This window comes from Carcharhinus amblyrhynchos, chromosome 31, assembly GCF_965287045.1.
Source record: "Carcharhinus amblyrhynchos chromosome 31, sCarAmb.v2.hapA, whole genome shotgun sequence".
Classification (NCBI taxonomy): Eukaryota; Metazoa; Chordata; class Chondrichthyes; order Carcharhiniformes; family Carcharhinidae; genus Carcharhinus; species Carcharhinus amblyrhynchos.
In genome coordinates, this window is record NC_137354.1 from 1,891,640 (window position 1) to 1,904,841 (window position 13,202).

Genomic DNA, 13,202 nt, shown 5'->3' on the forward strand with positions numbered 1-13,202 from the left:
CACATCTCAAAAATGTGAGTTTTTTAGAAAAATTGTTCATGTGGTGTGGCTGTCGCTGACTGGGCCAGCATTTATTACCCATCCCCAAGGACATTTAGAATCAATCACATTGCAGTGGATCCGGAGTCACATGTAGGCCAGACCAGGTGAGGACAGCAGATTTCCTTCCCCAAAGAACATTAGTGAAGCAGATGGGTTTTTTTGCAACAATGGTTTCATGGTCATCATTAGACTTTTAATCCCAGATTTTTACTGAATTCCATTTTCACCATCTACTATGGCAGAATTTGAACACTGGTCCCCAAGCATTATCTTGGGTCTCTGGACTTCTAGTCCAGTGACAATACCATGCCATCGCCTCCCCTAATGTAGCAGGATCTTCTTCATGACTGATTGAAAATGCAATATCTGGTGTTCATTTCAGGAAATGAATGTTTCTAGTCATTGAATATCCTGGTTTGTGATAAATTGTGCATCTACAATAATTTTGACAGCTGCAAGTTTAACAAATTAATCATAAGAATTTACATTAAAGTTCTTGATCCGTTGCTATTTAGGAGGAGGAAACGGAATCCTTTTACAGGAAGATAGATAATGTGGCAATCTGTTTAGGCTGCAGTTTCTCAATAAGAAGCTCAGTCTTACATTTCCAAGTTTTATAGAACCATTTTTTTTCAACAGATTCACAACAACTTTCATAAGCTCCATAACTAATCAAAGCTGACCCCTGGGTGGAATTCTGTGTCCCAAAGACAAACAATTACCCCAGTTGCAGTAATCCATTTACAGGATTTATCACATCTGTGCTCCAATAGCACTTTATTCCGAATTGGTGAAAAATAAACCTAGACCAGTGATATTATCAGCTAAAGCAGATAAAATATTTATGGCATTACATGAAAAATGGAAGAAACCAAATTCATGACAACAATCCAATGTAAACAGCAACATCTATAAGGAGCTAATTTACTATTTCTATCCCCTCTCCTGGGCTGTGAAAGCAGTCTGCCTGATTTGTTAAACAAAACTCATGATAAAACATTATAAATAAAGGACTGCTCTCTCCAGTATAATATTTCAGTCTCTGAGTGCTATCCTAAAAGACCAATAACTTGCAGAGCCTCTGCCTTTCAATATTCTGGCTCTAAGCCATGAAATTTCACACAGGGACCAAGCAATAAATGAGATCTTCATCAATTTGAGCAAGAGGTGCATTAAATACATTCTTATGATCCAATTAACAGAACAGATTGGCACGTCAATATTCATTTTCTGATTCCAATACAGCAACGCAACATGTTCCCAAATCTTTCCCAATGCCAGTGTGTCAGAACATACCAGAGGAAGATGTACTTTCCCCAGGGTTCTCCCTTCTGAAGCATTCTGCCAATAAAGATAGATACTTTCAATGTGCAATACCTAAGCTATACAGGAATCGTTCTGAAAAAACAGCTTGTATTTACATATTTCCTTCAATATAGTAAAACATACCAAGGTACTTCAAAGGAACATTACTAAATAAAGTTTGATACTGAGCCATAAATGAAGGTATTAGGATGGTCAAGCTTGGTCAAAGATGTTGTTATAAGCAGTGTCTTACAGTGGGGCTAATAGTGAGACAATGGAAGGGAATTCCAGGGCTTGGGGCCTCGGCCTAACTGAGGGCATGGTCACCAATGGTGGATGATTAAAACTGCGGATTCACAGGAGGCCAGGATTAGGGGAACACAGATTTTGAAGGTTTGCATGGCTGTATGTGTTTAGAGATGGAGAATGGCAAAGTCATGGAAGGATTTGAAAACAAGGATTGGAGCCAATATCAGTCATTGACCACAGGGAAGCTGATGGACAACTTTACAAAGCCATAAATGGATAGCTTTGCTGATGAAGTGATTATGCGGTTTGAGTTTGTCCTCGCTCAGTCTCAGACAACGAAGAATGATGAAGTCAATGATGAAGGGACAGCCTGTTCCGAAAGCTTGTGGCGTTTGCTACAAATAAACCTGTTGGGCTTTAAGCTGGTGTTGTGAGACTTCTTTCTGTTTTCACTCCAGTCCAATGCCAGCACCTCCACATTAGGAAACGGAGTGCGCAGCAAGGACTGAAGACTTATAGTTCTCAATATTCAACTGCAGGAAATTGCTGCTCATGCAGGGTTGGCTAGTATTTATTCTATCATCAAAAGGAAAAAAAGAGGTAGTGGTATAATGGTACTGTCACTGGACTAGTAATCCAGAGATCCAGGGTAATGTTCCAGAGATCCAGGATAATGTTCCAGAGACAAGGGTTCAAATCCCACCACAGCAGAATTTAAAAAAAATCTGGAATTAAAAATGTAAAAACCTAAATGGGTCATCAGAGTCCTTTGGGGAAGGGAATCTGCCATCCTTACCTGGTCTGGCTCCGTTCAGATCCACAGCAATGTGACTGACTCTTAACTGCCCTCAGAAATTCCAGGGCAATTAGGAATGGGCACCAAAACTGCTGTCCATGAGATTTTGTGAAATCCTCTCAATAACAATTTACCTGTTTAGTGACATAAAAGTAACAAACATATGGCCGTGTATAAATGCACGCTAACGCCAGACTTTCCCAGAAGGACATCTTTAGCCGGAGCTACCCTGTGTATTGTTAAAGAGTGTATGTTTAAGTTTATTTATTAGTGTCACTAGTGGGCTTACACTAACACCGAAATGAAGTTACTGCAAAAATCCCCTAGTCGCCACACTCCAGCGACTGTTTGGGTACACTGAGGGAGAATTTAGCACAGTCAATGCACATAACCAGCATGTCTTTCAGACTGTGGGAGGAAAACCGGAGCACCCAGAGAAAACCCACGCAGATACGGGGAGAACATGCAGACTCCACACAGATAGTAACTCAAGCTGGGAATCATAACAGCATAAGAAATAGGAGAAGGAATAGGCCATCTAGCCCTTCGAGCCTGCCCCGCCATTCAATAAGATCATGGCTGATCTGAAGTGGATCAGTTCCACTTTCCCGCTCTCTCCCCACAATCCTTAATTCCCTTGTCTATCAGAAACCTATCTACCCGTGACTTAAATATATTTAGCGAGATAGCCTCCGCCACTTCAACAGGCAGAGAATTCCAGAGATTCACCACCCTTTGAGTGAAGAAGTTCCTCCTCAACTCTGATCTAAACTGCACCCCCCTTATCTTGAGGCTGTGCCCTCTAGTCCTGCTATCCTTTCTGAGCGGAAAGAATCTCTCTACCTCTACCCTATCCATCCCCTTCATTATCTTATATGTCTCTATAAGATCCCCCCTCATCCTTCTAAACTCCAACGAGTACAGACTCAGTCAATTTAGTCTCTCTTCATAGTCCAACCCCTCATCTCCGGTATCAGCCTAGTGAACCTCCTCTGCACTCCCTCCAAGGCCAATATATCCTTGCACAAGTGTGGCGACCAAAACTGCACACAGTACTCCAGCTGCGGCCTCACCAATGCCCTGTACAGTTGCAGCAAGACCTCCCTGCTTTTATATTCTATCCCCCTCGCTATAAAGGCCAGCATACCAATCAAACCCGGGTCCCTGGCATTGTGAGGCAGCAGTGCTAACCACTGTGCCACCCATGTGCACGTATGTGAGAAGCTGATGATGTAGTGTTCTATGAATTGCAGATAGGTATTTTCCTGCAGCTCCCAGTACATTTACACGTATTTCACTATTCTATTTCACAAAGCTTATTCTAACATCCAACAATTCACTGGGATAATGAAAAAGCTACAAACATTCCATCTGTTGGGTTTGGAGAACAAGTTTACTCTACCTCCCTTCCTCACTGAGTATCCCTATATTGAACTGCAACATAGCTGAATTTCCTTCAGGATATTCATTCTACACATGCTGCTGCAATGGCTCCAACAACGGAAGAAGAAGACAAAATTCAAAATATGACTCATATTTAGTGGTTATCAAAGCAACATATTATACAAAATAAAACAAACAATCTCAGAAGGCAGTGAATAACATTAAACAACAATACTTTTGGCATTACTGCTTTCCCCAAGATCAAACTTCATATGTTCTGCAATAACAAAGTTTTCATAAATAATTCAAGTTTGCTTTTTTCAAATCTGTTCTTTTCAAGTCCCTCTGAACTTCTGCCAGGCCCCTGCACACACTTGTGCGTGAATAAGGCACTTCCCACTGGAAAGCAGGGCACTCCAGAACTTTATCCCGGATTCATTCTCATCATAGTAGCTTATCCAATATCAGGGTTTTAACACAGAGGATGTCAAAGGCACAATTTGATGTGGTGCAGTGCAGTACAATCAGTGGCACTGCAACAGCTAGCCTTAGTGAATTACATATTAAAATTCACAGATAAAAAGCTGGTGGTTTTACAAGCAGCTTGGGGTCAAAAAATAATTATTGAAAAAATTGGTCTAGGAACTGGTGTCATTTTCTACTCCCAGTCAGACATTAAACACATTGCAGGGTTTATTACAAACTGGTAAATAGCAGCCATAATGTCAAGAAGCACTTTACAAAACAGACCAACTAACCTGCTGAATAGGAAAGTGCAGAATGAAATTATGATGCTGAGATTAAAGAATATCACAGGCTCCAGTGAAAGATAAAGCGGATGGGTCAGATGGTCTCCCTAATCAGTACTTAGTCACTATTTAACTGCGTATCATCTGAGAATCAGCAAAAAATGGCACAACTAGATGCAGAATGTCTGGTCTATGGTACAGAAACTCGAACTAATATATTTCTTCTAAAACTTGTGGAAAGGCAAATCTGATTTGTGCTATTCTATAATCTAATCCCTGGCACTTCTCAATTGAGTTGAAATTATAATTACTGCATTGTACAAGATTTGGTAGATTGCCGCATTAAACTATGTTCATCCTGAAGGAGGTGCCACATTTCAGCCTATTGTTTGTGGAGTGAGTTGATCTCAGATGGGAATCCAGTGGTGAGGTGTTACAGTGTCCTCAACATCTTAGAGTTAGACACAGCTCCTACCTGTAATCATTACCCAATCACTCTGACTGGAAAATGCTCACTTAGTATTGGATTCAATACTGATGAACACCAGGATCTAATGGACTGCTGGCATGGAATGTCTGAGCTACAACAACAGGAATGGATATATGAGCACTGGATGGAAAGAATCATGTGGGCCATTCATACTCTATCCTGAGTCAATCTCTTGCATGTGGGAGAAAAGATGTACATAAATCAGAGAATAAAAAAAGAATAAGGCAAAGAGAACAGTTTTCACCCATGGACAACTCTTTCTCCACTTTTACTTAATAGCTATTTTTGTTAATTTTTAGGCTCCACCTTTGGTTGCCATGTCTTCTGCCAATAGTCTAGGCTCTGGAATTTTCTTCCTAAGTTTCACCATTTCTTTCTCCTCTGCAGGTTCCTCAACTCTTTGACCTAACCTATCTGACCAAACTCTTGGCCATCTCCTCGATAAACAAGGGAATCAAAGAAGGGGTGGATGGAGACATGGAATTCGAAACACGAAGACATCACCCATGATCTTATTGAATAGCAGAACAGGTTCAAGGGGCTGAATAGCCTACGTTTGCTCCCATTTCTCATGTTTGCATAATACTTCTTTACATTGTTTGGTGTTGAATTTTGTTAACATTCCTGCAAAGCACCTTGGTATGTTTTATTGCATTGGAAGTGAGATATAGATATGTTATATAAGAACACAAGAACATAAGAAATAGGAGCAGGAGTAGGCCATCTAGCCCTTCGAGCCTGCCCCGCCATTCAATAAGATCATGGCTGATCTGTCGTGGCTCAGTTCCACATTCCCGCCCTCTCCCCATAACCCTTAATCCCCTCTCTTGTCAAAAACCCATCAACCCGCGTCTTAAAAATATTTAGCGAGGCAGCCTCCACCACTTCAACGGGCAGAGAATTCCAGACATTCACCACCCTTTGAGTGAAGAAGTTCCTCCTCAACTCCGTTCTAAACCGCCCTCCCTTTATCTTGAGGCTGTGCCCCCTAGTCCTACTGTCTTTTTTGAGCGGGAAGAGTCTCTCCACCTCTATCCTATCCATCCCATTCATCATCTTATACGTCTCAATGAGATCTCCCCTCATTCTTCTAAACTCTAACGAGTACAAGCCTAGTTTATTCAGCCTCTCCTCATAGCTCAACCCCCTCAACTCCGGTATCAGCCTAGTAAACCTCCTCTGCACTCCCTCCAAGGCCAAAATATCTTTGCGCAGGTGCGGCGCCCAAAACTGCACACAGTACTCCAGCTGCGGCCTCACCAATGCCCTATACAGCCGCAGCAAGACCTCCCTACTTTTATATTCAATCCCCCTCGCTATGAAGGCCAGCATCCCATTCGCCTTCCTGACCACCTGCTGCACCTGCAAGCTGGGTTTTTGCGACTCATGCACAAGGACCCCTAGGTCCCTCTGCACCGTCGCCTGCTGCAGTTTTTCGCCACGTAAGTAATAATCCTTCCTACCATTATTCCTACCAAAGTGGACCACCTCTCACTTGCCAACATTAAATTCCATTTGCCATTTCCTGGCCCATTCGCCCAGCCTATCTAGATCCTTCTGCAGACTCTCCACACCCTCCGCACAATTTGCCGTTCCCTCAATCTTGGTGTCATCAGCAAATTTCGACACCCTACACTCGGTTCCCTCCTCCAGATCATAAATATGTTATATGTTATATATAAAAACCCTCCTGACATTAGCTTGAGAGCACTTTAACACATCATTGCTTGCAAAGACAGACATCTCTCCATTGTCAATTCTTCACATTTTTAGCAATGCTAATCAAACAGAACATAAACATTGGCCAAGATTACTCATCACTCTCTCATTGTTTAATATTCATAGAACATCTGAGATCTTAGAATGTACTTGTTGGTGAGAGAAGCAAAATAATGATGAGAAAACACCTTTCCTTACCAACTGGATAATGATCTCTACAATCTCAAACAAAAACAAACCTTACAGAGAGAGAGCAAACAGATGTTTTTATTATTCATTCTGTATTTGAATAATTAGGCTGGATTGGGAAAGAATCCATGTGTTTTGTTTGTATTTTCCACGTGGTTTTATCTCTATGGGATGAGGTGACCGTATCAATTTCGTTCATTCAGGCAGAAATTCAATTAGTTTAAAATTGTATTCACATTGGAACTGTGGCAACAGCTAATTAACATAGGTACAGAGAAACTCACTGCCTCACAGATTACTCCTGAGGATCTGAGTGAGGGGAAGGGATAGAGCATAGCCAAATCACCAAGAAATTTGTTGTGAAATTGATGGTGACAGAAAAAGCCTGCGCTAACAAGACATAACAAGATGTTGGCATCATTTTCAAAACTACATTCCCAAAGTCAACGGAGCTCAGTGTTAGCAACAGTGCAAATGACATGAGGTGAGTCAAACCCACAGACCCTGGATTTATCATCATTGTAAATGACATTCCCCCAATCTATCGAGTTACACAGCCTGTTACTATACTGTGTTCAACATCTGAAAGATGGGTTCAGATCCAATGGGATGCTATCATTCCTCTCCCTCCTGTCTGGCAGGGACCAATGTGAGGAATTTTAAATCAACTCTTTGTAGACCAGCTTAGAATTCAGCACAAATTGACAATTAAGGAGTCATAAGAACAGCTGCTATGGGAAAAGGCAACAATAAATCACATGGAAAGATCGGAGAACTGGGTTTGGTTCAAAAAGTATAAAATTTTATCCGCATGAATATTCGTGCATATCACACAAAGGCCAAATACCACTGATCATATGCCACTGACCCCCCACTGACCACATGCCACTAACACTCTCCACTTACAGAATTGTTTCACTATTCCAAATATTATACCCCCTCAATTACTTAAACAGATATTAATCCAGCTCACGCATAAAAATATTAGTTGAATATGAATTCATTTTTTTTCTTGGATGCTCCAAAAATTTATAATTCTACAAATCTTTAATCTTGCTTGATGCCTGCAAATGTTCATTATAATTCCATGCTTTATTACCATATCGAAAATTTTAGTTATTCTAAAATCTTGTGCACGCTCCCCCCATTTCATATGCAGTAAGAGTAAGTTGTGTTGCCTGAGTCAGATGAGAGAATGGCATCAAGGGACTTGCTATTCAGAGAGCTGGTGCAAACAGGCTGGGCCAATTGGCCTCCTTCTGCACTGTAACAATTCTGTGATCCTGACAGCCTCTTCTTAATGACACTGTCCTCTTCAGGAAAATGATGATGATAAGGTGTCTTCTTTAGATAATTGAATATGCTGCAGAAAAGAACCAAATCTGGAAAAAATTATGCCTGACTTAAAAAATAAAAAAAATGCTTAGGAATCAAAGGCTTTTAATGGAACCAATCATGAGTCTGACCAACATGTTTCTACTGCCATCATTCCTAATATAGGATGAGTTAATCGGATGCACATTAGCTGGAATGCACAAGTTGAAGAATTTGCTTCTCTATAAATTGGACATGTGTAGACACGGCTATAGGTTACGGGTGTCACAGCTCCTCAGAGAGCTGCAGGGGGAAAGGAAAATTACTCTAGAACGACCTCAGTAGAAATTTAATCAATACAGAATCCTCCTCATGCATATTTTATATTTTAGAAATAAAATTAGGATTGTCTTTTTATTCCTGATTTAAAATGTTTATGTACCAGACCATGTATCCAGACACACATCCCTGCAGTACTCATGGTAATATTACAACATGATCCTATATATATAATTTCAAATAGAATAGCAAACTCTTTTTTAATTAAGATAAAGGAGACTTTAATTTCTTTTTTTCAGTATGATAATAAGGCTGCTTTGGAACGTTTCAGGTCTTTCTTGCTGCCAATCTAGTCCAATCAAAAATAAGCAAAGAATATTAATAAAAAATAAATTCACTGATGAAACACTGATTAAAAAAAGCAATGGAATTAAAATGACAATGACCATAATTAAAAAAATGAAAGAATCCAGATTTGAACTCAACTGTAACTATTTGCTGTCAGCTGGCTTTTAGTTTGTGTCACCTTATGCCGATTTTTAATGTGTGCTTGTAGATTGCATAATGTCATGCAGATGGGTTCTCTCACTCGGGCCACTAGCATGGCTGACGCTGATCAGAAGGTCTGAAGCAGTAGCAAGTGGTGCCAGCAAAACCTGAGAAAGCTGGTGTGTGGTAGGAAGCAGCTGCAGGAAGAGGGGAATGGCGGTAAGTACAGACAAGGAGAATGACAAGTGGACAAAGGCTGGAATGGTCAGATGGATATATCTGGAGTGGGGTAATTTGTATTAAGGTCAGATTTACGGAAGAGGTGGCACTGAAAAATATATAATTTCTCATCAGGAGGGATGAAACCTCAATCTGCTGATGAGCTACACTAGAAACAGGAGTAAGAGTAGGGTATCTGGCCCCTCAAGCCTGCTCTGTCATTCATGGCTGATCCCCTATCTCAATGCAATATTCCTGCTCTCTCCCCATACCCCTGGACACCGTTGGTGTCTTGAAATCTATTTCCTTCTTGACTAATAGTGACTTAGCCTCCATTGCCCCTGTGGTAGAGAATTCCACAGGTTCACCACCCTCCACCCTCTGAGTGAAGGAATTTCTCCTGATCTCAGTCCTACTCTATATACTGAGACTGTGACCCCTCATTCCAGACCCTCAAAACCAGAGGAAACAACTTTCCCAGTTTGTCCGACCCACTCATAACTTTATGTTTCAACGAAATCCCCTCTCATTCCAGTGAATACAGGCCTAATTGACCCAATCTCTTCTCATACAACAATCCTGCCATCCCAGGAATTACTAAAATATATCAACCTTAACCTTAAAATTACTGTCAGGTTAGAATTTTTCTGTAAGCTCAGACACTGTGCACCATACATCATACTATTAATTTCTTATTTATCAGCGCATTAACTCCTTTGAAGTGGATGGAAATGTCACACATGATGATGAGAGGGGAAGCCTGTCCAGAAGTGTAAAATGTACACTACATATGATATTGAGATATTTATTTTTACACTCAGTTTAATAAGGTATTCCAAAGTATTATGGTCCAGGTAAGAAATGTGATTATGAGAGCCACCCATATTAGCTGAACAACTGAACCTATTTGTGCCTTAACTTTGAACTTTTTTGAACAATTTACTGTTTTCACTCAGTAACATACAACTTGTTTCATGGAATGATCAACACTCTGATGCAATACAATATTAGTTTTTAATCAGTGCAACTTTTAACACTAAGTAGAGTGAGACCTTCTCCGCCAGTTTGGAAAATTTGCCCAAACTGCTAGATTTCTTGTTATAATTCTCCCAATTTTCACCAAATTATGAACACATAATTATACAAACTTGGCTGGAAGAAAAATAACCATTATTTAGTAACACATACTTCCTGTTATGTGAGAGTATTCAACAAACATGGCAGGAGAGAAAGGAAGAAGTTGCGTTTGCAATGAAAACCTGGATTTGTCTCAAATGAAACAAAGTCTAGTGTAAGTAATCAGATAGCAGAATAATTAACTATTAATTCTATTAGTTTTAAAAGAATATGTACTTTTTAAATATTCTTTCTCATACACATGCCAGCACTAGTGACTTAAATGTTGGTAACTTTTACCTTGTTTTACTTTCATCTCAGAATGAAGATGCAGGACAGGATGAAAATATGGAGAACGAATGGTTAACAGAAAAATGACTGAAGCAAGCAGTTGAAATGCAGGAAGGTCTGGAAAAACTGGACTTACATAAATTCCTTTATCGACTGTTTGGGTGGTCTTATCAGCATTTGGAAATGCTGGTCCTTTTGTGTCAGAATTTCCTTTCTGACAATTACATCGGATGCTCTGCATACAAAAACAAGATGGAATTGATCAGTAAGATCTACTGTAGATCTAACAATCACATGAAATAATTTCAACTTCTTTAGCTCCCATGCAGCAAGGCTCATTTACCCCTGGTCCCCAAAAGCCCCACTTAGAAAATGTTTACCTTTCTGTTCAAATCCCTCTATGGTCTCGCTCCTCCCTATCTCTGTAATCTTTTCCAGAGCTACAACACTCTGGCAGCACTGTACTCTTCCAACTCTGGCCTCTTGTCCATCTTCATACATGGTAGCACGGTGGCACAGTTGGGTTAGCACTGCTGCCTGACAGCTTCAGGGTCCCAGGTTCAATACTGGCCTAAGGTCATTGTCTGTGTGGAGTTTGTATGTTCTCCCAGTGACTGTGTGGGTTTCCTTCAGACGCTCTGGTTTCCTCCCACAGTCCAAAGATGTGCTGGTTAGGTTGACTGGCCGTGCTAATTTGACCCTAGTATCAGGGGGGTTAAAAGGGTAAATGTGTGGAGCTGAAGAAATAGAGCCTGGGTGGGATTGTGGTCGGTACAGACTCGGTGGGCCAAATGTACTGGAGGGATTCTATGATTCTATTGCAGGCCGTGTCTTCAGCCGTTTGGGCTGGAAGTTCTGGTAATTCCTCCATAATCCTCTCACTTTTTCTACTCCTCTCTCTCTCCAGTTCATTATAATCCACCTCTTTGATCCAGATTCTGCTCATTTTCCCCAATGCCTCCAAAAGGTCTATGGCTTAATGTCAGTTTTTGTCTGATTGTGATAAAACATGTGATATTGTTATCACTGAATCAAAAACCTGCAGATGCTGGAAATGGGAATTAAAACAGTGAAGATTGGAAATACTCAGCAGGTCAGGCATCACCTACAGGGAGGAGAAAGAGTTAACACAGTTCAAACCTGTGGCCATTCATCAGAATTCTGAAAATAAAACAGTTATTAACCTGAAACGTTACCTTTATTTCTCTCTCCTCATATGACAGCCTGACCTACTGAATATTTCCTGTTATAATTTCTGTATTAGTACAGTTGTTTCAGGTCCCTCACCATCCTTATTAAAGGATGAGATGGCTGTGAATGAGGTACACAGCATGCATTTGAATCAGATAATTTGATAACGCCTTGAATTTCTGCTGCTACATCCATCCATGTAACAGCAGTCACTGATATTCAAAAGAATTAATTGAGCCATTTCTGAGAGTTCTGACAAGGGACTGTATGAATGCAATACATTCTCAACATGCTCAATAACAATCTCGGATGATATATTATACATGAGTCAGCATAACATGTTGTATTTTTATATACTTACAGTTTGGTGACACAACCCAATGAAAATCCAAACAATCAACTTCATTTGTAATATTTAGAGTTTGCTTTTATTATTGCCACAGTAACAAAAGTCTACATCTTGGCAAATAGTGAGTAAATATTAGTGGAAACTTATTTAATTACATACTCATTAACGAAGCACTTATTTGCAGAGAGATTCATATTCTGGAGATGTCACACCATGTTATACATCCTGAGGCAAAGCAATTTCTTGCAGTAATGAGTTTCTGTCCTTATCACAATGTCCTTATTCTAATCAGGAACAGATGGAGTGTACACTAGTCAAAGAACACAGACAAATGTGTTCTTTCAGCAGCTGCTGGATGGCTCCATTTATAGTGTCCTGGTCAGTGACAAATTCTCCAGCTCCCAACTCGCTGAGGGAATTTGGTTGTAATTAAACTGAAGGACTGTATTCTCCATCATTATTCTGTCACAAGAACGATACAAATATTTGATATGATGTAACATCGTCCCAATTAATCAGTCAGGAAATGGTTAAAAAATGGTGTGAAAAAAGGACAAAACTATCGAAACATTAGGCAAAGAAATAGAAGGTACAGTTGGAAACAAGTTTACAGACAATGTATTTCAAATGGAACAGTGAGAAAATGAATTCTCAACTCTTTGCAGTCTGCTACAACGCTGATATTGGGAAACATCAGAAACAAGTTAGAGGAAAAGTCAATGATGAGCTATATAGAAACAACAGCACAGAAAGCAGCCATATGATTCATTGTGCCTGTGTCAGAGACAGAAGGAAAACTTGGAAAAATAGCAATTCAAGTGAAGCTCACTTTGCTAACCACATTTCCTTCCCTCTATCAATATTCTATAATTCCTTTTCAAACAGGTCAAATACCCTTTCAAATAACATTTTGTTTTTTTTGTCTTAATAACTTGCAGCAAAGCATTCTATTATCTAACAGGTCTTTGGAATAATTTGTCCAATTTTCTTTGCTCCTTAGCAATAATCTTGAGAACAGTCTCCATAGTTAGC

General features: G+C 40.0%; 1 protein-coding gene across 3 annotated transcripts in view; it reads right to left on the reverse strand.

Annotated features, from left to right (window-relative positions):
• ccser2a (coiled-coil serine-rich protein 2a) overlaps positions 1 to 13,202 on the reverse strand; it is a 670,411-nt gene that overhangs the window by 80,763 nt on the left and 576,446 nt on the right. For all 3 annotated transcript variants that reach the window (XM_080215929.1, XM_080215928.1, XM_080215930.1), the window contains one exon: positions 10,767 to 10,865. In XM_080215929.1, the coding sequence (XP_080072055.1) occupies positions 10,767 to 10,865 (99 nt within the window). The remainder of the gene's footprint in view (positions 1 to 10,766; positions 10,866 to 13,202) is intronic.